The 27,761-nt window shown below is 42.8% G+C and overlaps 1 protein-coding gene across 1 annotated transcript in view; it reads right to left on the bottom strand.

The window, feature by feature from the left end:
• Positions 1–27,761, bottom strand: part of CAMTA1 (calmodulin binding transcription activator 1) — a 1,430,009-nt gene that overhangs the window by 181,185 nt on the left and 1,221,063 nt on the right. The window contains exons 7-8 of the mRNA XM_066607351.1: positions 25,555–25,695; positions 3,127–4,976 (exon numbers count right to left, since the gene is read on the bottom strand). Of these exons, the coding sequence (XP_066463448.1) occupies positions 3,127–4,976; positions 25,555–25,695 (1,991 nt within the window). The remainder of the gene's footprint in view (positions 1–3,126; positions 4,977–25,554; positions 25,696–27,761) is intronic.

Here is a 27,761-nt window from a genome sequence, read left to right as displayed (position 1 = left end):
TCGGGGGGGGGGGGGGGGAATTTTTGAAGAAGATGTAGCTTTAAAGCTGGTCTGCATGCCTAGACCGGGACCGGGTCCAGATTCCCATGGAGAACAGCGTCATACAATAAACAAACGTCAGGCAGCAGATTGGTGCACTTTGAATTTTTATGTATCCATATGCATACACCAACAAATGTGCCTCCTCCACACACAAAAGATGTGACGTTTCGACTCAGTGACCAAGTGACAAAGACTCGGTCACTGAGTCGAAACGTCGCACCTTTTGTGTGTGGAGGAGGCACATTTGTTAGAGCTGTGTGCCACTCCTTTTTTGTCAGGCATGGAAACCACATGTGAGCAACCACAAACACATTTCTGTGTTCAGATGGTTGGGGGCCTCACAGACACTTAAGAGGGTATTCTGGTAAGGTGCTATTTTACAAGATTTCATCTATTTACTGGATGGGTGAAAGCTGATAGAATGTGGTACCCCGACAGCTGGGATCCCCATCAATCCCGAGGATGGGAGTTTCCCATTTGCCCCACTTCTGCTCATCTCTGCAGTGCTGCTACAACCTGAGTTACGTCACTTTCTACTGAGAGCTGGCCATGCATTCGTGTAGATGCTCCATTCATTTTAATGGGGCTGATGAAAATAGTAAAGTGCAATGCTTGGCTATTTTTGTCAGCCCCATTAAAATGAATGGAGTGACAGTGGGCATGTGTGGCCAGCTCTCCATTGAAAGTGATATAACTCAGGTCGGAGTGGTGTTACAGAGGTGAGCGGGAGTGGGACCCCCAGTTCTTGGGATTGGTAGGGATCTCAGCAGTTAGACCCCCACCAATCTATCAGTTTTCACACATCTAGTAGATGGTGAAAACTTGAAAAAGCAACACCTTGCCGGAATTCCCCTTTTAGCATCTCTATGAGGATGAGGACCTTATCACGCAGCTTCTAATATCTAAGCTTCTTGACATAAAGGAAGAGATATACCGGGATTTACTGCAGTCACCTTTGTAGTTTTAGAGGAGTTACAGTGTAATATAGTGTATTTAAGGGATGTCATTCTAAGGGGGAGCGACGGGGGTCCTATTCACACTAATGTTTGTGAATATAATGCTAGAACTACCATGACGTGCAGTACAACTGTAACAAGAGACACACAGGGGGTATTACACAGAGTAAAACAATGCTGATGTATCTGCCATTCAGGTTTCTAATTTAATGCTATTAGTGGTTGTCACCATTGGACATTTGGGATCTGTTAGGCATAGAAAAGGACTTCACCCAAGAGGAAAATTTAACAGCTGGCATTTTTAGGAATATTTTTCAAGGGGAAGTGCTATTCAAACTACGCATACAACGAAATTGTGTTTGGAAGACCTTCTAGAGACTGAATTGTTCAGCAATCAAAATGCAGAAAAAGGGACCTCCAGGGTTAGGGCCTCCAAAAAAAGTTTAAAGTGAATCTTCATTTTTGGGGAACATAACCATTTTATGCTCCTATAAATATGGGTGTGCGTTCAACAGATTGCAGTTGGCTCCACCACTCTTCCTATTGGTTGGAGTCTTCCTAGAAAAGGCAGTGCAATATGGGCAAGCTAGGGCCTGGGGAAGGGGGACAATAGGTCATGGGAGTAGGTAGCAATTACTGTTAATACCAGACTTTCTTGTTGGGGTGGATGAGGAAGAACCCGAACCAGCACTGTGGGGTGGGAGCATTTAATTTTTTAGAATTTTTCCACCAGAGTGATTTCTAGATCATTTAGAAGCCTCAAGATTGCATCTAAGGTATAGCAAGTTGTAGCAGTGAAGTAGCATTAACTTCAATATTTCACATGACCTTACATTATCATACATCATACACACTTATAGCCCTTGGCCTGACATTTTTGGCTACAACTTAGTCCTAAAACTTTTCCACTCGATAGCTCCACATGCAGCTATGTCAGAGAACTAAATGGACGGTTTTATTTTTAGATATATTTTTTATACAGTCATTATGGTTTTTGAGAGCCGCTATCTGTCTATTGATTTTAATCAAGAAGTGACGGGGGATTAATTTCGTCTTCTATTATTAGTTCAGGTTCGGGATGATGTGCTCTTAAAATACCTGTAAATAATAACTTGAATTTTAGAAATCATTTTTTTTAATGTTTCTGTCTCCCGGGAGAGATCTTCCTCCCTGTGTTCATTAAAAGTCCACAATTATTTTTGGCAGATGGCATTTTACATTTTGACATAAAACATCTGCTCTTTCAGCCTGATTGCTGTTTATTTAATGTCTCCACACATAAGATATTACTCTATACAGAGCTGGTATGAGATGGCTGAAAAGGAAAAAGAGGTAGGTAAAGGTGACTAGTTGGACAAGAGATTTTGGTTGTAAATGGAATTCAGCAGAAGAAAGTCATAGGGTCAAATACCCCTTTGGGACACTTTTCAAATGTTATGGCCAATGGTAGGGTCTTTTCCATTCATCTGATTACTGTCACGAGACTGGACTTTATATTCAACTCTATATAGAAATATCCAATGACACCATATTGCCTCAAACGTGTAGCCAATTACCTCAGTGGCCTTTGAGAAAATCGGTCATACAAAGCAATAAAAAATTGCCTTATTTTATAACTTTGACCAAACAATTATATATTTGAAGTGCTGTATACTGTATATACCCATAATGAGATTCCTGACATCTGTGCAACATCAAGAAATAAGAAAAACACAGCTGCAAATGGATGAAAGCATTTACCTAGACCCTATCCTAAATTGTTTAAAAAGTTATGAGTACTTTTTTCTTTTCCTGATCATGTTTGGATTTCCTGCTGTGAGTGAGGCAAAGAGAGCTGATTCATCCAGTGTCAGGACACAGAGCTGTACTCGATTCTGTTACAGAGATTGCAATGAGTATAATGCTGCTAAAATGCAAAGCAAACCCTAGCATTTTTACATGCTTTTTCCCCCGCATTTGATACAGAAGAGTTTTCAATCGGGGGGACTGCTCCGGAGTTTACAGTTTTTTAGTTTTTACCATAATGTCCCTTAAACCCTTTTACAGTTTATGGAGAAATGTTTGGATAAAGTTTATCAGAATTTTATACATTTATGATTGATAAAGTAGAAAGAAATCAGAATCTCACCTCAGGATATGACCACTCAGGGGAATAGTCGGTCACCATAAACAGTCGTCCACTTTGTTGCAGCATCCCCAGGGTACTTTGTGCTGCCGCTGAGACAACTTCAGCAACATGCATATAAGCCATGGTGGTGGCTCCATTTTCAGAGTTGTTTAGCTGCATACTTGCTTGCTGAGGGCTACAACAAGGTATGCACATTTCAGCCTGAGTGTATGCGGGTCTGTTACCATCTTCTGCCTGAGGCAATACATTGCTATCTCCAGTCACCAGCTGATGACCATAGATGGTGTTACTCCCTCCTTCTACTGATATAAAGTCATTGATAAGGTCAGAAAACTGGTTGCTGAAGGAGATATCAAAATGATCTAAATTAAGTTCCATGTTGGAAGAGTTACTTAGCGCCTGATGAGCAACAGGGTAGAGTCCTTGCACCATATTTCCCTGCAAAATAGGAAGGTTGTTGCCATTCCTCATTCCTGCACCATTTTCTGACTGCATATAATGCTCAGCATTGCAAGCCTGAAGATCCCCAGGTTTAAGAAGGTTCTCATTGCCTTCAGACTGTTGAGATGTCTCCATTGGAACCTCCTCATTAGACATTGTTTGAAAATTAGCTTGAAACTGCATAAGTTGGAGAGAAGATGTTGACTCTATTCTGGCTTGGTCAATTGTACCATTACAGTTGGTTGGCGCTTGACTGGATGCTTCAGTCTTGACATTTGTCATCCCCAATGTGTTTACATAAGTGTTACTTGAGTCATTTATACCATTGTGGGAGTTTTGTTCCAGGGGGATTGGTTTGCTGGCATCTTGTAAAAAGAAGCTAGGGGATGGGGTCTGATGGACGTGGGGACTCTGCACGGTGTGGTTGAAGCTGGCTGAATAATCTTTGTTGGAGTCGATTGCACTAAAATCCATTTGCTCCAACGTGGTGCTAGGACTAAGTCCACCACCTGATGGCAACAAGCTGGAACCGGGATTGAGGGTAAGGGTATTTGATGATGTAGATGGATAACTTTCCTTCGATAACTGTTGCTCAAATGTTGTATCTTCCGTTTTTATCTCTTTTGTTAAGATTGTGTTGAACGCAAAACTTCGATCTGTGCTGGATGACCTTCGCATATTAGTGGTGATGTTGTCCTCTTTTAAACCGTTTCCACCATATGTCTGCCCTTGCTTTGGGTTGTTAAGGAAACAATCTGGGTCAAAATTCATAGTGGTTTCTGGGATCTTCCTGCTGTTATCGAGGGTGGTGGACAATACAAGCTCTTCTGAGACATTAGCAGACAACATGGACAGACTATCTGAGCTGCCAGTCGTGGGGAAGGCAAACTTGTGGCCATCTGAACTTACTGCCAGTACGAGTCCCTGGGTGGTTGTATCTGAGGACAAGAGGTGTTGATTAGGACCAGTGTTTGGTGACATTGTGTACACTGCTTCATTTGTGACTTCAGACATAAACACAGTGGCATTTTGGGAGAGGCTACCCATGACGGAGGCAACAGCCATGCTAGAGACACCAGTGACGGCAGGACTGTCGGCCATATCTGGATCACTATTCAGGCCACTGCTGATAGACACGGGGGAGTTCTGGGTGGTGTCAGGAACCTCCACTTGATTTGTTGAAGAAACCTCTGTACTGTTTTGATGGAGTAGCACTGGTTTTGCCATTTTGCCATTTCTTTTCTCTCGACTGGAAGATTTGCCATGACTGTGCTCATTCTTTCCTTCTGAAACATCATTATTTTGTACCTCTGAGTGAGAGCTGTAGCCTCCTGTCCTTGGCTCGACCTTTGGTGAGATGATGCGATGTTTGGCACTGTTACATTTGTGATGAATACTGCTACCTGCACCTGAAATAATAAAGATAACATTACCACATTAACAAAGCAGCACAATGATGATATTTGATTTTAAGTGTGCAATTTTATCTAATCAGGTTAAAATTAGAGTTTTCTTGTGTGTTCATTGGTATTTGTAATTCAATAAAAGGACAAAAAATAGTTACATTTATAGAGCTGCCTCATGTGACTGCTTTGACTGCAGTAAAGGAATATCTGCCTATCATGGTAAATTCCCATGATCGTCATATTGAAACAACCCATATACCACAGTAGGTATGTTAGTAAATGAGGTCAAAGAGCTACGTATGTAGATTATGCCCACAGCTCTTCTTAATGTATACTGCTCATGCTGCAGCTTTTGTGCCCTAAGCACTGTATAGAACATGCTGTAAAGCGGTTGTTCAGTTTTAAACTATTGATGACCTATCCTTAGGATAGGTCATCAATAGTAGATCTGCAAGGGTCTGGGACCCCCTCTGATCAGCTGTTTGCTGGGCCGGTGTGCTCATGTACTGAGTTGATTTCTGCAGGAAGTAGACAGCTCCGTTCATACTATAATGGCCAGGCTTGGTATTGCAAGCAGTGTTACCACTTTAGTGAATGGGAACTTTGCCTGTGATACCAAGCCTAGCCACCACAGTGGAGACAAAGCTGTCCACTTCCTGCAGAAATCAGCTCAGTGCATGAGCTCCCTGGCCCAGCAAACAGCGGATCAGAGGGGGTCCTGGATGACAGACCCCTTCTGATCTACTGTTGGGCCATCTAAGGACAGCCCCTTCACTGACTCCCTTGTAACCATGAATGCAAGAGTGTAATGTCTGTTACATGATCTGTAGGTTTTGATTTCTATTTTCCCCTTCTCAAACCTTGCTTTAAGGAAGAAGAGGCTATAACTAAGGAAATGCTATTCACGGGGTTAGAAAGAGGCAGACAAGCAAATTGACACCACCACAGGCAAGAAAAACAGCAACTAGTATGGATCCTAAAGATATGGAGGAAACCATATTGCTGCTTTTTAGCAATACAGTAGAAATAATACACTAATGCCTACAGCAGCTCAGCCCATTCTACTAGCAATACTAGAGAGCCCATGGACAAAGGTGATGCTGTTTCTGGAAAAATGTAATTTTTTTGTTAGACAATTCCCTTTAAAAAAGTTATCCCATAATTCAACGTTTTTGTCAAAAGTGCAGTACCTTCCTAATATCTTAAAACATAGAGTGGTCCAAAGGTATGGAGATATCTGAATAAATAGAAAATGGTCGTTGGGAATGCCATCTTGTGTGTGGCGTGTTGCCAAGGGGAATAGGGCAAATTTGTGAGGGGCAGTGCCAACATAGCACCCATTTTGAAAGCTGCTATCTTGGAACCAAGTTGATATTTTTGAATGGGATGGGGTGCATGTTACATATGTAGAGAATAGATAGAGAATTTGATGAGGAATCCAAATCTGTGATGTACCTTTATTCTTGCCAAAGTTATTAATTTTCTCTTTGCTACATACACACATAGGGTTATGAGAACACATGGGGAGAGGACAGAGACTGTGCAGATTTCCGGGGAGCACAGTACCCAAATATTCAGATTGCAATGGTTGGCAGCCTAACAGACCATCCATCTGCCATGGCATAGTTGGCAAATTGCTTACCAAATTTCGCCAAACAAGTTCTGTATTGGACCTGTCAAAAACTGGATGTAACAAAACTACCACAGATGAAGCAACAACAATGGTTCCCCTGGTGTACTTCTGCAAGAGGCCACATAATAGCACCTGACGTCTGTAACAGGAGAGCATAGTGAGTCGAACTACCATTGGGTGGACACTTGCTACACACAAATGGCACCCATACAAGATGCAGTTCCTGCATCATCTCAACGAGGACAATCCAAATCATCATGCTGAATTTGTGGAATAGTTGTCACAGCAAGTGCAATGGGATGCACATTTCACAATGATAGTGCCGATTAGTGATGAAGCAAACTTCTACATGAACAAGAAGAGGAACAAACAACACCTTCACTACTGGTCTGACACACACCCACACTAGACAATTCCTCCAAGATGGTTAGCGCACGGAAAGTCATGGTGGGGTGTGAAGACAGAGGGCCCAGTCTTCATTGATGGTAACTCTACTGCTGCTAAGTATCTGCAAATTTTACATAATGAGTTCTCCCCATCACCGTTCAATGAAGATGGCACATTCCCTATGTTCCTCCAGCAGGATGTTGCCTGTCCCACATTATGGTAATAGGTCTGCGGGTTTTGTGATCAACAGTTTTCAAGGAGGTGGCTTGGTTGTCGTGGAGTGGCCCACACTCTTACTAAATCTCACCCTCTTGGACTTCTACTTGTGGGGCGATGTAAAGTCCAGGGTTCACACAGTGAAAATCCCGTGTGGTGCACATGCAACAGTGGATCCTGGATGCCTGCACAAGCATTTTTGTTGAGATGTTGCTCTCAGTGTATAGTGATTGGGAGAAAAGGATAGTCTTGACGATTCACAGCAATGTGGAGCACATTAGGCATATCATGTAGTGAATGGGCGTGTTCTATGTCATGGAAAAATTGTTAAGAACCTTACATCACATATTTAGATTCCTCATCAAATTCTCTGTATATACATATGTCACAAGCACCTATTTAAGAATATCTGGGGAAAGAAATAAAAAGGTGCTCCATAGTATAAAACTGTATCAGTGCCTTCATTTGGCCTTTATTGAATCGTAGAGAATAGAGGGACATTTAAAAAGTTTGGGAGGGGCACGGGTGATGTCACAGCATCATGTGACCTGGTCCCATGATCAACCAAGGTATTTAAAAAGCTGCATATTATCTATACATTTAAAAAAAATATTGACTTGGTTCCAAGGTGGCAGCTTTCAAAATAACCACCATATGGGACACTGTCCTTCTCAGATTTTTCCCCTTAACAACATGTCACACACAGGATGGTGTCCCCAACCGCTTTTTTCGATTTATTCAGGTGTCTCTGTACCTGAGCTGAGCTGTGCTTAATGAAAACAGAGGAGAGGGAGCAGACAGATTGATTACATAGCAATAAAGTCAGGTTGAACTGAGAATGCTCAACCAGAAGAGAGAACTATTGAATGACGTGTCCAGGAGCAGGCAAAAGTAAATGGAGAGTGGGGATGGGGTATTTATGGGGGTATGGATTCAGAACTGGTACATTTTTTAAAAATGGTGATTTAATGATTTATAAAAAAGTTTGTTGACTTCGGTTGTAGTACACACTGAGCCACCAATGTGATCTTGAGAATATCTCTTTAAATTGAATATACCATACATTGATACATTGTGTATGTTACTAAAATGACTGTTACCCAATGGAAATTTAGCAAGAACTTGCTTTAACCCTTTCCAATCCACTGTCTGACGTCTGAAGACATTCTGATTGAAGCCTGTACAGCTCGATGTCATAAGATGTCTGGCAGGGTATTCTTACTATATATTACTGGCCGCTCTGTTGTCGGGGGCCTCTCCGGTATGTCACATACCGCAGTACTGGCTCTAGCTAGCAGGTGGCGCCATTGAAAAATGGTAGAAAGAGAAAGCCCCCTAGGAAACTCTGAATCCAAAATTGGATTACAAAGGGTTAAATTTGTATTGGTTCTTACTGATTAAACACTGCAATTACTGAAAATCATTTCCATTATTATTGCTCTCTTGTAGTGTATGGCCCTTCAGAATATTGGTCGAACAGGGGGCAAAGACAATTGGCTGCCAGGTTGACAACAAAAAGAGCTCTCACTGCCCATTGCATACATAAATTGTAAAGTAGTAATTTGCTTCATAAAAGATCTATTTACATAACAAATCGCCTCTTGTGGATTCATTCCCTGACACTTGTCTAAAATTGTAGGAAGAAAACCATGCTATTCATTAGTGCAGAAGAAGGAGAAGGTTAAGAGTTGGGGTCAGCGTTGTTTTGGTCCTGACAGCATCTACAGATAAATACTGCTTGTGCGTGAATTGTGTACAATTAACGGGGTTGTCTCATCAAACGGTATTACATTGTGAGTAAATTAAACATTTCAAGACACTACAGGATATGTGAGGAGTTTACGGCAGCAACATGATGTGGGTTATGCACTGTTGATGCCAGAATTAAAAGTAAACTCCACTTTTAATCACCATTTCATACATAACATCAGCATAAAAGTTGATTAATTTTGTTCAAACCTTTGCCACTTTCAAACGAGCATATTACGGGCTCATTTCTGCGTCTGTCACACGGACGTGTGTCCTGGCCCAACCGCAGGTTTTACTAGCCCAAATTCTTGACGCCACCAGGAAGTTCTGGTGGAGACAAGACTGACAGGGGGGGTGACGCCCCCTGTACCTGATTGGCTGCAAACATCGCTCGCCTGCAGGTGCTGGCAGGCCTTGAATCTGCTGCTGTCCCGGGTCACCTTGCTGATGGAAGTTCCCCGCTGCTGGCCCGCTGGTGCTGTAAGTTGTTTGGCTGTGCCCCGCTGCTGCTGCTGTTCGCACTAACCCCCTTTCTGCAGTCCCAGATCTGTTGCAGCACTCCTCTGGTCCTAGGAGCCTGCAGATCTTTTGGCCGCTGCTCACAGTAACCCTACCTCCCCCTGCTATCGGGCATCTGTAGCTACGCTCCTGCAGTCCCACGCCTGTGGTCAGCTCCAAAACTCACACTCCCCTTCCCCCCAACCCACGCTATTGCCAATCACTTCCACCGCTCCTCCTGTCCTAGCACCGTGATGATCATGATCCGCACCCCCCTAAAGTGGTCTGCTCCTCCGCTGCTTAACCTCATGCAGCCAAGATTCTCTGCCCATCTTAATGAGGGAGGACTGCGTAGCTATTGCTTTTAGGCTGGCCTGGAGGGTTAGGGTAAGTTTTGCTTTACACGGCAGGCTACATTCACAACCATAGTAGGACCTTCAAGCACCTTAACTAATTCTGCCAATCGGGAGCTAGGGGTGTGACAGGGGCGTTCCTCCTGTCACACCCCTCGCTTCCGGTGGCGTCAAGATACAATAATATTGACTCCAGGCACTCCCACTGATCTGCTGATTGAAGGGATTCCAGTACTCTGTTGAGCACTGTGTCTTTTTCATTGTTTATCAAGCACAGCACTGTCCATTTTGTAGAGGTTGTGTCTGGTATTACAGCTCATTGTTGCTCAGTTCCATTCAAGTGAATAGGATTGAGTTGCAATACCAAACACAGCCACTACAAAATATAAACAGCTGTGCTAGGTTAACAATGAAGGTGATGCGGCATACTCCAGAGCGCCATGACCCATTTAATCAGCTGATCGGTAGGGGTGCAGTTAATTATACCTGCACCTATCTTAAATTGATGGCCTATATAGTGAGGATAGGTTGTAAAAATCAAAGTCCCGAATACCACCTTGAAGTTTTTTTTTCTTTATGATTATACGTCCCCCTTAAATATTTGTTATGCCTTAGGGGTCACTCACTAGTAACCTGCATCCTACATCTCCTCTGATTCTGTACAATGTTTGATGACTGTTTTCCTATAACAAGGTTTCTGTAAATTATCCTACGTTATATTTGCACAAATCTTTGGCTCAAATTCTATGCCGCTTGCTGTGAAGGCCTATGAATTTTTGATCCTTCTTCTGCTAATTGTTTTCCTTTTCTTCCCAGAAACTTTAATTATTCTATAATGACCCAAAAGGAGATGAAAGGTAATCCTTCCTTACTAATGGCCATAATTACTTGTGTCAAGAAGCTGGGTTAGTTTCAAGTACTTGGGAAGGAAGGAAAAGAAAAACAATTATTTTAAAACCAGTTCTTAAAAAAAAATTAATAAGAAAGGTTGATCTAGCAATGCAAGGCCAAAGCAAAAAGGCCATGTAGGAATACAACTTCTATAAATATAAACTTTATATACGCATACATTTCACATCCCAATCACTTTTAATTGTGACACTTTACTCCTTCCACCAGGGGCATATACAAAAATCAAAAGGTACCGAAGCAAAGTTCAGAATGGGCCCCACTTCCCACTGAGAGCTCTACCAAATGTACTATCTCTTTATTACATGTGACACTAAGATATTGATGACCTATCCTCAATATCAGATCTGTGGGGGTCTGCCACTCAGGACCCCAACTGATCAGCTGATTGAATTGTCCACAGCACTCGGGTAAGTGTCATAGCCACTTCAGTCCATACCAGGTACATTGTATAGTGGCTGTGTGTGATATAGCAGCTCAGTCCTATTCACTTGAATAGGACTGAGCTGCTCTAAGGCCATGTGATTGATGAATGTGGCATCACATGCCAAAGAAGATGCTGAAGTGCTCACGTTGCTGTCTCTGCAGACAGCTGATTGTCGGAGGTCCCCAGTGGTAGACCTCCACGGGTCTGATATTGATAACCCATGCTGAGGATAGTTCATCAATATTTAATCAACTATCCTGAGAATAAGTAGTCAATATCTTAGTGCCAGAAAAACCTCTTTAAAGTTAAAGGGGCTGTATCAATTTTCAAACTTATCGTGTATACCTGTGTCTGGTCAGTGGGAGTATGTCCCCCAGAATGAATGAGGCAACCCAAAAATGAAAAGATTCCAGCGTTGATGAGGAGCATAACATTTCAAGCTTTATTAAAGTATTTAAAAGCGAGCCAACGCTTGTCCATGTCAGTGAACCCTGAAGAGCTTTGGACGTATTGTCCTTAGTAGTAGCCAGCTATGACTAGGGACAATATGTCTGAAATGCACCAGCAGTCACTGACATGGACTTTGCGTTGGCTTGCTTTTAAATACTTTAATAAAGCTTGAAGTTTTATGCCCTTCATCAACGCTGGACATTTTTCCTATTTGGATTATTACACCGTGTCCTGGCATGTTTAGCTGAAGAACTAGTTCCATGGAGCTTTGTGTTTCCTTCATGAATGAAGCAATGACTGAACCTGCGCACTGACACTATTTATCTTTATGGGACTGTTAGTGATAGTCGCACCTTGTACTTGATTTCCCGTAAAAAGAAGTGATAGCATGCTGCCTTCCTATGAGTACCGGTACCCGCCCTCATTATAAGATGTAATATGAGATATTAGTGAGAACATGTAAAAGAAACAACTTTGCAGACAGTCTTGATTAAAAGTCATCAATTATTTTGTGTACACAGCTCCTACTATATGTCTTATTTCCTATAGACTTCTACCTTTCCCTTCATATGTTGCTTCACTTCTTCTGACCTTTGCTTTTTGCTAGGCTACAGAAAGCAGTGTCCTCAGCAATGGTCCCTGGGATTGGCATTTGGGGACCACAATGAGAGTTTGACCTAACTCGCCTGGACAGCCCCTTTAAGAACATAGTACATTGTTCTTCATTACAAACTCAAAGAAACATTTGTAAAAGCCCTTTTACATGAACCGATTATCGTTCAGAAAATCGTTGGATTGTGCGAACTTGAACGATAATCGTTCAGTGTAAACACAGCCAACGAATGAACGATAATTCATTCACTTATCATTCATTCTATGCAGGCATAAAAATCATTGTTTCCAAGGTTGCAAATCGTTACATGTAACTAGTCATCGATCGTTCAGTTGTTCACATTCACTAGTACAGTAAATGTGAATGACTTAATGATTGAGCGAACAACATTTTGAGCTCCTGCAGACGAGTGTATGCATAGATGCGATAGCATGACGTAATAGCGCTGTGAATGCAGCGTGCGCATCCGTGCATTCTACTGTACTTTTCTACGCTGCCCGGTCCATTCATATCAGCGCAGGACACACCTGCGCCGTAGTTAAACTGGCTGGGCAACCTAATTAGTCCTCAGTGTTATCGATTCACACTGAGAAATCGCACAGTTCAGTGCGCGGTTTCATGTGGATGAAGTGCACATTTGCGCATCTCCATAGACTTCTAGGGTGCCTTGGGTCCGCAAATGCGCACAAAAATATAGAATGTCGCATATATTTTTGCTCTCATGAAAATATAGCACAAAAACGCGGAATGTGAAGAAATCCATTAAAGGCCCAGATGGGCGATTTTGCATGCATTTTCATGCGTGCAAAATCGTTCACACAAACCACAGAGAGTAGAATCTATTGACTTCAATGGGTTCCCTCACAATCACCGGTTTTGCTCTGTATTTTCGTGTGCATGAATATACATGCGACCTGCTCTTTTTTTGTGCGCATTTGCACACCCAAGGCCACATAGGAGTCTGTGTCCCACAGGTGCGTCCCTCGTCAATGTGAACGGCTTGGCAGTGTAGAAAAGTACAGTACAATATTAGAACAACTTTGTACTCTGTGTAAAAGGACCTTTAGGCCTCATGCCCACGGCCGGGTCAGATTCCGACTGCGAAATCTCACAGTGGGATTAGACCAGGCACCCCCCCCCCCCCCCCCCCCCCGGAGCCGCTATACTCACCTGTCTGTATCTGCCGCGAGTGCCTAGCCCGGCAAGCCAGCGGCAAGCGTGGCGCTGGGCGGTGACGCAGATTCCTGCGATATTCCACAGTGCCCACTGTGCGGAATATTGCGGAACGGATGGCTTCCATTGACTGCACAAAATAGAACATGCTGTGATTTTCCCCTGCAAGCGGAAAATCGCAGTTGATTTCTGCTCGTGGGCCACGGAAAATCTTTTAACAGAGCATGTCTACGGATGGTCATTTCTGTGGAATTTGCAACGGGCGTGTGGCCATGAATTCCGCAGCGATAATCCGTCCTTGGGCATTAGCCCTTACTCTCTTAACTCACTCCATTGTCAATTCCTCACTATTTATCCTAGCTGTTCCTGTTTTTCTCTGTATGACAATGTTTAGAACCACAGGTGTTGTGTAAAATATTTCCTATTCTGTCACAACATGCAACCAAACATTGTGATAGCGCTTGAAAAGAGAAAATGTGTGAAAATAGATAAACACATTATTTGTTAGACAAGGCATACAAATTTGGGGAATGTATATTCCACAGGAGGGCTGTCGCAGAATATTCCGTCCTCTGTGGAAGGCACTTCGGTTGGCTTCACATGCAGCTTTTTTTGAAAAACTCACTTGTAGATTTTGATGCAATTTTTTTGAGCCAAAGACAGAAGTGGATCCAGCAAGAAGAAGTAGAAGCCGTTCCTTTGTAGTTCTTCTGCTCTCTAAATCCACTTTTGGCTTTGACTCAAAAAATGTAATTAAAAACTGCAAGTGCGTTTTCCATAAAATGCTGTGTGCGAAGCCATCTTATTTATTTCTGGTACTGCAACTCAAGTGAATGGGGCTGAGCTGCAATACTGGACACAGGCACTAAACAAGAGTGAGACTGTTTCTGCAATACAATGCAGGCCTTTTTTTCTAATCTTAACCCCTTTAAGTTTGTAATCACTTGTATTTTAGGGTATATTCACACAGGCTTTTTTTCTGTCCGATTTTCGGACTTGAAAAATTGGTCCGAAAATAGGATGGAAATGGCACACATTCATTAGAATGGGTGTATGCACATGTTTTTTGTTTTTTTAAATTGGACTGATAGTCAAAGTAAGGAAAATTGCAGTATGTCCTATTCTCTTCCGATATTCAGCACATCGAACAACACACGAACCAGATGCCTGAGTGCTGTCCAATGCGAGTTGCACCTACGAATATCGGATGCAACTTTTAAATCACCCATGTGCAAGTATCCTTAGTAAGGAAAGAGTCTTCACCCTCTGTCTCCAGCCTCCTTATGATGTATAAGTAAACTCCTCAGCCTTGCTAAGTCCCCCTGCATCTTGTTTTCAGTCTGTGTACACATTAACCGCACTAGCAAACTGAGATATGTTCTTTTTTTGGCTCGTGGGCAATTGTGTTGTTGAATCTGCAAGTATATGAATAATTTGTGCATAGAAGCAAAAGGCCAGTGAGATACCAATGAATATATGTGAGCATGAAAAAAAAATCCCATTATGTCTGTGCAACAATAATATAGGCTGCTCCTAATAATACCGCAGAACGGTTGTGCAATAAATATGGAATAGTGAAATAGTACAAGCTGAGGTCATTAAACAGCTCACATAGTCTGTATTGGCTGAGCTGAAAATAGCCATAGAATACACTTGAAGGGAAAGAAGAACAACAAATACATAATGATGATAATAATAAGTTGTCTGGCTTAGCACTTGGTACTGGTATTAACTGAGTTAAGCATTTAACACACAATAATAATACATTTTTATCATTTAAGTGTATAATCAAAAAATATACGTAGGGCAATAATATATTGAGTAGAAAAAATAAGTAAAATAATAATTTAATAGTGTGTTTTTTTTTTCAAATAAGTATAATAAAAAATATTTTTTAATGCTTAATTCCATTTTATATTCTGTGCCTCAGAGTAATTTTTGATTATTTCAAAAAAAGGTAATAATAAGGATAAATATGCATAATAAATATAAAATAAATAAAACATACAAATGAAAAAGTGTAAAACATAAATCAAATGATGCATGTAAAGCAAGGCTGGTCCGTGCCTTAGAGTAAATTGATGTTATTTTAATAATTGGTACCAGTATTATATATTTAACACATCATAATAATATTAAGAACACACCCAAATGCCAAACACACATACAAAGCTATAAGTACATATGCCAACTCAGTGCTCACGTATTCCTTTGGAGTTATTCACTGGATGCACAGAACTAGAACAACTCACAAAGAAAAACACGAACAACACTAACAAAGCATAAACAGCACCATCCAGAGTCTGCAATACAGAGGCTAATTGTCCCTCGTAAAGAGCGAGGACGAGACCTTGTCGAGATAATAAACTTACACTACAAACAAATACAGACACGGTGAGAGTTCTTTACAGAAAACAAGAGACATCACAGATACATAAAGCAGCAACTGTAGAAGACAGAAACAACACAACACTAAACTTACATTCTTGTAATCTAGACATGGCACAACATATGAAAACTGCCGACATCATTAGGCAATCATAGGCCAAGAAGGAGCTCCATGGTAGGCATGCCATTGACCTCAGTCGGGATCATGCTGATAGAAATTGCGTCAAACTGCTGGCCGGCTCGGGGTAACCTCTTTGGAGAAGCAGATTGCCATACAGGATCAAGTCATAAATACAAAAAAACTACAGAAAACGCATCCTAAAAGACACCACGCTTACTGAAGATGCGTGCAGAAAATGCCACATCATGCCAGAAACAATACAACACATCACCTCCAGTTGCTCTTGGCACAGACAGATTATTTACACAGACATAATCAAATAGTAAATATAATCCACCAAGAGCTCGTAGACCGGCACCAACTATCAGACACTGCTATCCCATACCGTACATACACTCCAGACAGTCAGCACACACAAACTGTACAGAACAATCACCAGAACAGAGCAGACATCACACTTATGGACAAACATAAAACCACATCTGTCATAGACATCTCTATCCTGAACACTCACATTATTCACAATACACACACTGAGGAAACCAACACTGAACTCGCACCGCAGGCGAGACATAGACAAACTAGAGCAAAAACAAACTGAAGCAAAAAGACATAGACAAACTGGAGCAAGTTCAGAGAAGAGTTACCAAGATGGAGAGCGGTCTGCAAATCGTGTCCTATGAGGAACGGTTAAAGGATCTGGGAATGTTTAGCTTACAGAAGGCTGAGAGGAGACTTAATAGCTATCTACAAATATCTGCAGGGCTGTCACAGTGCAGAGGGATCAGACTTATTCTCATCTGCACAAGGAAAGACTAGAAGCAATGGGATGAAACTGAAAGGGAGGAGACACAGATTAGATATTAGATAGTGAAGGGGATGAATGAGTGGAACAGGTTACCACAGGAGGTGGTCAGTTCTCCATTAAATGGAAAACTTCAAACAAAGGCTGGACCGCCATCTGTCTGGGATGATTTAGTGATCCTGCACTGAGCAGGGGGCTGGACCCGATGACCCTGGAGGTCCCTTCCAACTCTACCATTCTATGATTCTACGCCTGTGGAGATCGGATGGGGTAATTATTGTGCCTGTGGAGTACTTATTGTGCCTGTCAGCCTTTCCACCCTGAGGTTTGTACCACATACATTACACAAAAGTCTAGAAACTTTACATCTAAACAAAAACATATTCATGTTATTGTAGAAAGCAGCCATAATAAATACACGTCACATTGTCAGGAAGTTTTTAGACCGGGACATACAGGTATAATTTTTGCATTGCTGTGGTCACTCTGCCTTGACCGTTGTCCGGCTTAGCACTTGTTACTGGTATTAACCAAATTAAACATTCAACACATAAATATAATAATTGATAAATGTTATCACGCAATGTGTATATTAAAAAATACATATTTATAATATTAACATATTGAATAGAAAAATTAAGTAAAATATTAATTTTGAAGTGTAAATTTTTTTCTTAACCCCTTAGTGACCAGGCTTTTTTGCTTTTTTCCATTTTTGTTTTTTCCTACTCCCTTTTAAAAAATCGTAGCTCCTTTATTTATCCATCGACGTCGCTGTAAGAGGGCTTGTTTTTTGCGGGACGAGTTTATTTTTCATTGGCACTATTTATTGTACCATATAATGTACTGAAAAACTTTTTAAAAATTCTTAGCGGAGAGAAATGGAAAAAAAAACGACATTCCACCATCTTTCGGTGTGTCCTGTTTCTACGGCGCACAAACTGCAGCAAAAACGACCTGATATTTTTATTCTATGGGTCAGTATGATTACTACGATACCAAACTTATATAGTTTTTTTTTTGCTGTAGTACTTGTATTTTTTTTTAAGATATTTAATTTTTTTCAATTATTTTCTGCGGCCATTTTGTGCGCGCAATAACTTTTTTATTTTTCTGTCGACGTAGTTGTGCAAGGGCTCAATTTTTGCGGGATGTCCTGTAGTTTCCGATAGTATCAATTTGGAATACATACAACGTTTTGATTGCTTTTTATTGCATTTTTTCTGGAAGACAGGGTAACTAAAAAAGTGTATTTTTGGCATTCTTTCTTTTTTTTTTTGGACGATGTTCACCGTGCAGGAAAAATAATGCACTACTTTGATAGATCGGACTTTTACGGACGAGGCGAAACCAAATACATGTTTTTATGTTATGATTTTGATTTTTTAGTAATTGATATGGCAAAAGGGGGGTGATTTAAACTTTTATAACTTTTTTTTTTTTTTACAATTTAAAAAACTTTATTGATCTTTTTTTTTACTTTACTTTGAAGTCCCCCTGGGGGACTTTAACATGCGATGCTTTGATCGCTCCTGCAGTATGACGTAATGCTATAGCATTACGTCATACTGCTTTTTTACAGGCAGTCTATCAAGCCACCCTGTGTGGATAGCTTGAAAGGCAGTCTGCTAAGGCAGCCCTGGGGCCATTCATTAGGCCCCCGGCTGGCATGACACCTGCACGGATCCCCCGATCTCACCGCGGGGGGGGCCGGGCGGGACCCCCAAACAGCGTTCGGGGGATTTAAATGCCGCTGTCAGAATTGACAGCGGCATTTAAAGGGTTAACAGCCGCGAACGGCCGAGCGCAGCTATTGCCCGCGGGTGTCAGCTGTAATAAACAGCTGACACCCGCGCTGTATGGAGGGAGATAGTGGAGCTACCTCCCTCCATACACGTCCTGCAGCTGCAGGACGTAAAAACACTATAGGGTGGTCACTAAGGGGTTAAAATAAGAATACAAAATATTTTCATGCTTCATAAATGACTGTTTATTCTATTTCATATGCTGTGCTTTTAGAGTAAATTTAAAAAAATGTAATAATAATGATAAATATGCATAGTAAATATAACAAATAAAATGTATGAATGAAACAGTGTAAAACATGAATAAAATGATGGATATAAAGCAAGGCTCTTCCGTGCCTTACAGTAAATTTGTGTTATTTTATGATGATCTCAATAAAACTATTAATACTAATACTAATGATAATGATATTGCTTTAAATGCATACAAACACGAATACAGTTTTCTTTAATTAAATAGTATAATAAGTAAGCACATTTCTATATATTTCATTTTTCATTTCGTTCGTTTCATTCGTTTTTATTCCATTGCCATATTAATTGCCTCAGAGTAGACTTAATTGTTTTTATAATATTAATAATAAAAATCTATATAAAGAAATAAGTTCATACACTGATCAGCCATAACACTAAAAACACCCAATATTGTGTAGGTCCCCCTCATGCCTCTAGAACAGCTCTGATCCAAAAAGGCCTGGACTCCATAAGACTTCTGGAAATGTCCTGTAATATCTAACACAGCAGATCCTTTAAGTCCCTAAGTCCCGTAAGTTATGAGGTGCTGCCTCCATGAATCAGACTTGTTTTTCCAGCTGATCCCACAGCTGCTCGATCAGATTGAGATCTGGGGAATTTCAAGGCCAAAAAAAGATCTTGAGCTCTTTGTCATGTCCCGCAAACTGTTCCTGAACAATCTTTGCATTGTGGCAGGACGCATTAGCCTGAAGAAAAAGGCTACAGCCCTAGGGAATACCACTGCCTTGAAGGGATGAAACTTGCCTGTACAGTATTAAGTTAGGAGTTACTTGTCCAGGGAACATTTGGATGAATGCTAGGACCCAAGGTGTCCCAGCAGAACATTGTCCAGAGACTCAAGCTGTTTCTGCTGGCTTGCCTTCTTCCCACAGTGCATGCTGGTACCATCGTTTTCCCAGTGACATACACATCCAGCCATCCAAATGATGTTAAAAATCTAGGCACCATGTACCCATTGTAGGCACCTTTGCGAAGGACAGGGTCAGCATGAGCAATATGACCAGACTGCAGCTTTGCTTTGCCATACACAAGAGCACTCAAGACCCCCCCCCATAATGACAAAAGCCCTCAAGACCTGCCATTTTGGAGAAGATCTGACCCAACTGTCTAGCTATAACAATTTGTCTCTTGTCAAAACCGCCCTATTTTTTATACTTACCCATTTTCCTGCTTCCAATCAACTTCAAGAACTGAATACTTAACCCACCCCTTGACAGGAGCCATTACCCCATCCCTTGACAAGAGCCATTGACACAAGATAATCAATATAATGTTCCCATGCAGCGCGGACCGCTCCGGTGTCCTGGAGCTGTGACATCTGGGCTTTCCTGGCGACGTGGGCGGGTCTGCCCGTAGGGCACCGCCCGCATCCCTTCCTCTCTCTTGTGCTTAAGTGGGGGAGTTGGCTCCTCCCACTCTCCACCCCTAGGCGGAGTCTTTCATTTATAAGGCTGGCAGTGACCTGAACTCACTGCCAGTTATTGGTTCTGTCAGCTACTAGTCAGTCCTGTCTGTAGTTCTGCTCAGTCAGTACTAGTTGCTAGCCAGTCTCCTTCTAGTTTGCCTTTACCTCAGTCTGTTCCTGTTTGGCCATTCTCTGTCCCCCGTTAGTTAGTGGTATCCTTGTATTCGCCAGGTCCCTAGCCAGTGCAGGGACCGCCGCCCAGTTGCCCGCCTGGGGTTAGCCAGGGCCATGGCAAGTAGGCAGGGACAGTGGGATGCGGGAAGTTCAGGGCACCCCACCTGGCGCTCGAGGGGGTCAGAGTGCCGTAACATAATAACTGGCCCTTTAAACTGTTTTTTTTTTTCCCATGGAGGCGACCAGCTCCCTCGCAAGCCCTGGTGCCGGTGATCCAGGATTTATCAGCTCGCATGGTGGCCCAAGAACAGTGGGCGTTGTCGCAGGGGCGGGACACCTCAACCAGTCCCGAACCCAAGTACACCTCTTCCAAAGTTGTTCTCTGGGGAGAGGAACAAGTTTTTTGTTTTTCAACAGGCGTGTCGGTTGTTTTTTCTGATCCGTCCCCGTTCTTCCGGGTCAGAGGCCCAGAGGGTCGAGCTTATAATGTCCCTGCTGTGGGGCTCTGCCCAGACCTGGGCTTTTTCCATTCCTGAGTGTTCCCCCGGCCTGCAGTCGGTGGACTCCTTTTTCCAGGAACTCGGGGGTATCTTCGATGAACCGGACCGAGTGGGGTTGGCGGTTTCTCGGCTGTTGGCGTTGCATCAGGGGTCGCTTTGTGTGGAGGATTATTGCTCCAATTTCAGACGCTATTCGGGTGATACTGCATGGAACGATAGCGCTCTGAAAGACGTTTTCTGCAGGGCCTCTCGGACGCGGTAAAAGAACTGTTGATTTCCCATCCAGTTCCCGGGTCCTTAAAGGAGGCTATGGAGCTAGCAGTGAAGGCAGATAGGAGGCTTAGGGCTGGGAAGCAAGATAGACAGGTCTGTAGAGTCAGGGAGGTCGTTTGTCCTGTTCCCTCCTCTTCCGTACCAGTCTCTGTTCCCGAGCCTATGGAGGTGGACCCGCTGGACCCCAAGGAGCGACGCCGGATTCGTTTATTGCATCATCTCTGCCTCTACTGCGGGAAAGCTGGACATCGGGTGATAACCTGCCCCCTGAAGCTTCAGCGCCCACAGTCTGAACCGGCGGAAGACTCCAAAGTCCTAGGCGATTACAGGGAGGATCGCCTAGGACTGCAGGTACTTTCTAAACTTATGGTACCTTGTCAGGTTAGATTCCGGAACTTTTCCCACCCAGGGCAGGCGTTTATTGATTCCGGAGCGGCTGCTAACCTGATAAGCATTCGTTTCGTTAGACCCCTGATGGCTGAATTTGTGACGCTGCAGACGCCAATTCGTTTTACTAGCATTGATGCTACCCCTCTTGCTACGGGCTTGGTACGATGGAGGACCCCAGTGTTACAGTTCACGGTGGGGAGTTCCCACTCGGAAGAACTATCATTCCTGGTGATGGAGAAAATGTCGGTAAACATAGTACTAGGGATGCCGTGGTTGGCGCTGCACAACCCTCAATTCAATTGGACCACCCGGGAACTGACTCATTGGGGACCAGCCTGCCATAGGCATCTTGCTCCCCTCTCTCTCTGCTCAGTAGATACCATGCTCATTCCCCGCCTTCAGAGTGCTCAGCAGGACACTCCACCAGGGGGTCCCGAGGGCAGATGGTTTGTGCCCGAATCGCTACGTCTCACGGTTATTGAAGAGTCCCACTCGTCAGGGTTCGCGGGTCATCTGGGAGTGCAAGGGACCCTAGATCTCTGTTCCAGGCTCTACTGGTGGCCTGGCATGTCTCGTCAGATACGTGACTTCGTAAGGGGGTGCTCTGTTTGCGCGCGGCAAGAGTCGCCGGCGGCGTCCGGAGGGCCCCCTGAGACCGTTGCCCATGCCGTCGCTCCCCTGGTCGCACCTTTCGGTAGATTTTGTTACTGACTTGCCAGAAGCACAAGGGCATTCCCGCATTCTGACTTCTCTTCCTACCCCGCCTGCCTGTCTTGCAGCTGATGTCGCCACCGATGTGCTGCTGGGTGGATGGCAGGAAGTGCAAGAGAATCTAGAAGTAGTGGGGTCTCGCATGCAGCTGCGCAGTGGGAGAAGCCTCTCAGTTTCAGAACCTTACAAGGTTACTAAGATTGAAGGTCCCGTCCCTAAAGCTTGCACTGCACTTTGTAGGGCCTTTTACCATTACGCGTGTAATTAACCCGCTCGCTTACGAACTGGAATTGCCAGCCATGTGGAAAGTGCATAGGGTTTTCCACAAGTCTTTGTTGAAACCCTTTGTCCCTTCGGCTCCTCCCACTCTCCACAACTAGGCGGAGTCTTTTGTTTATAAGGCTGGCAGTGACCTGAGCTCACTGCCAGTTATTGGTTCTGTCAGCTACTAGTCAGTCCTGTCTGCAGTTCTGCTCAGTCAGTACTAGTTGCTAGCCAGTCTCCTTCTAGTTTGCCTTTACCTCAGTCTGTTCCTGTTTGGCCATTCCGTCTGCCTTTTCTGTCGGCACTCTGTCCCCCGTTAGTTAGTGGTATCCTTGTATTCGCCAGGTCCCTAGCCAGTGCAGGGACCGCCGCCCAGTTGTCCGCCTGGGGTTAGCCAGGACCGTGGCAAGTAGGCAGGGACAGTGGGGTGCGGGAAGTTCAGGGCACCCCATCTGGCGCTCGGGGGTCAGAGTGCCGTAACATATAATTCCTTTTGCCAGTCAATGATTTTCATGTTATGGCCATTCTGTGTATATTAAAGGGGTTGTCTCGCGGCAGCAAGTGGGGTTATACACTTCTGTATGGCCATATTAATGCACTTTGTAATATACATTGTGCATTAAATATGAGCCATACAGAAGTTATTCACTTACCTGCTCCGTTGCTAGTGTCCCCGTCGCCATGGTTCCATCTAATTTCGGTGTCTTCTTGCCTTTTTAGACGCGCTTGCGCAGATCCGTCTTCTCCCTTCTTCTCCCTTCGGCTCCGCTAGGCAGCATTGGCATTTTGGCTCCGCCCCCTTGTACGCATCATCGCGTAGCTCCGCCCCCGTCACGTGCCGATTCCAGCCAATCAGGAGGCTGGAAACGGCACACATCATGGGGCGGAGCTACGCGATGATGCGTACAAGGGGGCGGAGCCAAAATGCCGATGCTGCCGAGCGGAGCCGAAGGGAGAAGAAGGGAGAAGACGGATCTGCGCAAGCGCGTCTAAAAAGGCAAGAAGACACCGAAATTAGACGGAACCATGGCGACGGGGACGCTAGCAACGGAGCAGGTAAGTGAATAACTTCTGTATGGCTCATATTTAATGCACAATGTATATTACAAAGTGCATTAATATGGCCATACAGAAGTGTATACCCCCACTTGATTTCGCGAGACAACCCCTTTAAGTAATTAAATAAATGAAACAGCATTAAATATTAAACTTACATACGTGTCATTGCTTTTATTAAAACCAAAACCATAAATTGAAATGATGGATTTGTTTTTGTTCCTTTTAAAGAAAATATAGTCTTCTCACTCATATCTGTATATTTTGTTTGTACTCTTATTGTACAGAAGCAATTAACCTTAATGACTTTAACGGTAAAATCCTGCCCCAATGCCTATTCAAACAGAACAGTAGGTTCTGTTTTGGATTGCAACTTAGAGCTCCATCGAAATCATTAGGACCGAGATGTAAATCCAGACACAAAAGCATTAACAGGTATGGAGCGGTTTTTGTAAGATAGCAGGCATGTATTTACTAATCCTGGATAACCCTTTTAAGGATAAACCTTTTATTATCTAATAAATGTTAACAAGAACAATACTATTATATTCTAGGGATCTGACATCTGCAGTATATCTCCAATGCTAATGCAACATGAGACTCAGACAAGTCTACAACCTCCCTTCCTCCTTTGTCCTTCATAGTTGTCTGCAATCTGTGTATTTCCGTGGAGGGCGAAACTGCAACTCCCAACATACACTGATAACCTGGGTCACTGGAAGTTCTAGTTTTTTTCTGAAGAAACTCATGACGCAGACTGAGTAAGTACATAAAGACCCTGCAACATGTTATCGCACCCATACATGGTCTGTTTCAAATCAGTTGTGTATATGGCTGATTTAGGCTACTTTTAGACAAGCCGATTCTTCTTTGCATGAGCGAGTGACCTCACCACTAGCTTGTTCGCTCTTGGGCAGCCTGTTTAGACAGGCAGATTCTTTGTTGACTCGTTCAATGAGAATCATTCAGTCTTTCCCATAATGAATGAATGTGGAAGACTGAGCGAGCGCCATATAAGCTGGATGATAAGTGAACGAGCCAACGATGATTTTTATGCCTGCATAAACTGAACGATGAGTGAGAAGCGAGCGATGCCCATTCGTCATCGTTCAATTTTGCTCGTTTGAACAATTTTTTGATCCTTCAGTCTAAAAGCAATTATCGCTTCTGTGTGAAAGCACAATAGCAATGGCCATTAGGATGGTGCCTAAACACTCTACAGTTGTCCAGTATAAAATGACCCTTAGAGGGGATCTCCTGTATCTCCAGTTATGTATGTGCAGTTAGGACATATATGGCCGTGTTACTGATGGGGTTAAAGAACATAGTAAAGCACTATGGACCTCGTGGGAGGAGTCACATGACTGTGTACACCCATGCTTTGAGCATATGTGAGAATTTAAGACAGATTTTAAATATCTTTGCGATCAATTCATACTCTTCAAAAATTAACCTCAAATTGCACTAGTAAATAATATCCCCATATGTAGACTGAGCCAATAAAACATTAAATAGAATAAAAATGTCAAATGAAATTCCTTTTAAAATGGAAAAAAAGGAGTTTGCAAGTGGTGCAAGAGGCCAGAATATGCAAATCTTCTTGCATTACATGCAAATTCATGATATATCGTAGCAAATTCTAAATGATTTCAGTAATTGGTGTCTATTTTGCGCACAATTGTCGCTACTCTGGCACCCCAGGTAATGTCCTTTGGGCACGTCATTGAGAATTTTGCCTTTTTTTCACTTTTAGTTTTGGGTTTATTTAATCACAGAGTGCAGATATCGTCAATGTACCGTACTCATATATCAACAACCGATCCTCCATGCCGTTCTGTAGGCTGATTAAAGCGGATTGGTTGCCATAGGTAACAGCACATTAAAGGTTATTGCACAATGTTATTGGATAAACCATATTGCACTCTTAGCTCCACATTAATGAAATAAGCCTTCTGGTGAGAATGGCTGGTGACATTATTAAACAGTGGCTAATAGTGAGCACCCTATGTTAGAGCTCTATAGTTACCTAAGTTGCCAGTGCAGAGACAGTTGTGCGTCCGAGGTTGAGGTTTGCTCTGGTGACTGTCGAGTATCTGCTGAACAAGGTGCTCCACAGAAAACCCTGAACTGCTGTTTCCATTGCTGCACGTCCACTTAATACCGTGAACTGTGGAGAGAATATTGGAGGCCAAAGTCAGAAACAGCTCAATTTTTTGTTTCATTTTCCCTCTTACAGTGTAAGTAATGCAAGCCGCTATGTGCAAGCGGAAACAATATTCACGAGAACCATGGACAGTATTCACAATATAAGGCTAGTGTTGTCATAGTGGCAGAATATTAAGCTCCTGGGCTCCAATGCAAAATGTGTAACAGAGCCCCACACTTACCATGTGCCATATTATTAGTTTCTTCTTCTGTGGAAAGAGAGCCCTCAAGCTCTACAGCCCAAGCGCAACCGCCAACTCTGCGCCCTCTATAGCTATGCTGATCCGATTGCAATTGTCATTGTCATGTTTTCATGTTAGAATGATAGTAAGCAAATGTTTGAAAGGATATCAGGGCAGATTTAGGAAAACTGTCTAAAAGAAAAACTGTCTTGGTTGCCCATAGCAGCCAATCACAACACAACTTTCACTTTTCAAGAGCACTATGATGAATAAAAGCTGAGCTGTGATTGGTTGTTAGAGGCAACACAGACACACTTTTCTTTTGGATAGCTCCCTAAATCCCCCCCCCCCCCCCCCCATAGTCTTTTCTGCACTTCATTAATCTCTGTAACTAAAAGAATAAAAATGACCAAATGACGGCTTTTGTTTAGACTTCGGATTAGCCAATTTTACATGTTGGGTTGAAATGATCTTTACTGTACGTTCACACATAGTTAATTTTGGCATGGATCCATACCAAATCTACAACTTATTTTGCGCTGTGGGTTTTGGTGCAGATTTTGACATGGTTGTTGACTTGGTTCGGCATCTGATTTTACCCTTTCAATCCAAGACACACAGTTTTGCATAGTAGCCAAAAAATAGTAGGATATTTTTAATTAATGCAAGTTGCTTGTTTTTTGTTGATTTGAATGCTTTGGGGCAATTAGTTGCAGAGGTAGACAAAGACTTAAAAGAAATTGTCAATCTATTAAGGAACATGTCCACCTTTAGCGATCTTAAGACCTATTATTGAGATAATACAGAAGATAGCATGAGTGAGGATCATGAGCTGAGACCAGAAGAATAGTGTTTTCCAAGCAGAGTTCTATACAACCTTGGGGTTTCTTAGAATCTGGCTAGGAGTTCCCTAGAATAAACAGCAAGAACTTTCACTTTTACAGTAGACATGTGGTGTTTGGAGGGGTTCCCTCATAGGGATGGGAATTAGAAGAGCAACCAGGTTGGCTTCTATATTGCTGAGCATGCAGATGCCCCATGGTTCAATGACATATCAAAAGTCAAACACTAAAATTCTGCAAATTCTAAACATTTTTTATTTGAAAAAAATGTTGGAATTGGAACAGTTAATATTGCGAGAGGTAAAGCCTGATACTTTACGTTGACATTTTATTTGTATATTTTTTGTCAAACAGCCATGTACTCTGCAGTGTGAAGCCACTTGAATTGTTGTCATTGCTCCGGTGGGCCTGCCATGTTCTGACACTACCTTGACCCCTGACAGCTGGAAGACACTTGCAACCTCATTGTCATTAGTCTCCAGACTACTGGGATCTCCAGTTTTCCATCCTGTCTGCATTTGTCCCTGTCATCATTGATCCTGTGTAACCTCCACATGATCCCGGCTGTCACCAGCACCACAGACAAGCTGATATACATAACTGCCCATGAATTTACTTCTTTCTGAATAGAAGTCAGAATATGACCTAATTATACACTGCACGCATTGGTAGAACTATAGACACTGAATATATCATTTCACTTCTGGGCTCAGTATAGTACAGAGTATAAAAAACGTATGGCTTATTATATATTTCAGTGCTATACAGTACATAATGCAGGGACTTCGATTAGGGGTGGCATATGCCCCTGGCGGTGAACAAACTTTTTGCCAAAGATGGAGAAGTTTCTAGCTACCACTCTTTATTTTATATCCAGAACAACTAATGACCGGTAAACACCACTGCAGGCAAATCAATAAAATTGCTTAAAGGGAACATGTCACCTCCTATAAGTACATAAACTAAGTTAGGGTGGTTTCACATCTGCATCGGGGTTCCGCTTT

Source organism: Eleutherodactylus coqui, chromosome 6, assembly GCF_035609145.1.
Source record: "Eleutherodactylus coqui strain aEleCoq1 chromosome 6, aEleCoq1.hap1, whole genome shotgun sequence".
In the NCBI taxonomy this organism is placed as follows: domain Eukaryota; kingdom Metazoa; phylum Chordata; class Amphibia; order Anura; family Eleutherodactylidae; genus Eleutherodactylus; species Eleutherodactylus coqui.
Note: the sequence above shows the minus strand (reverse complement) of the source record. Positions and strands in the feature narration are given on the sequence as shown.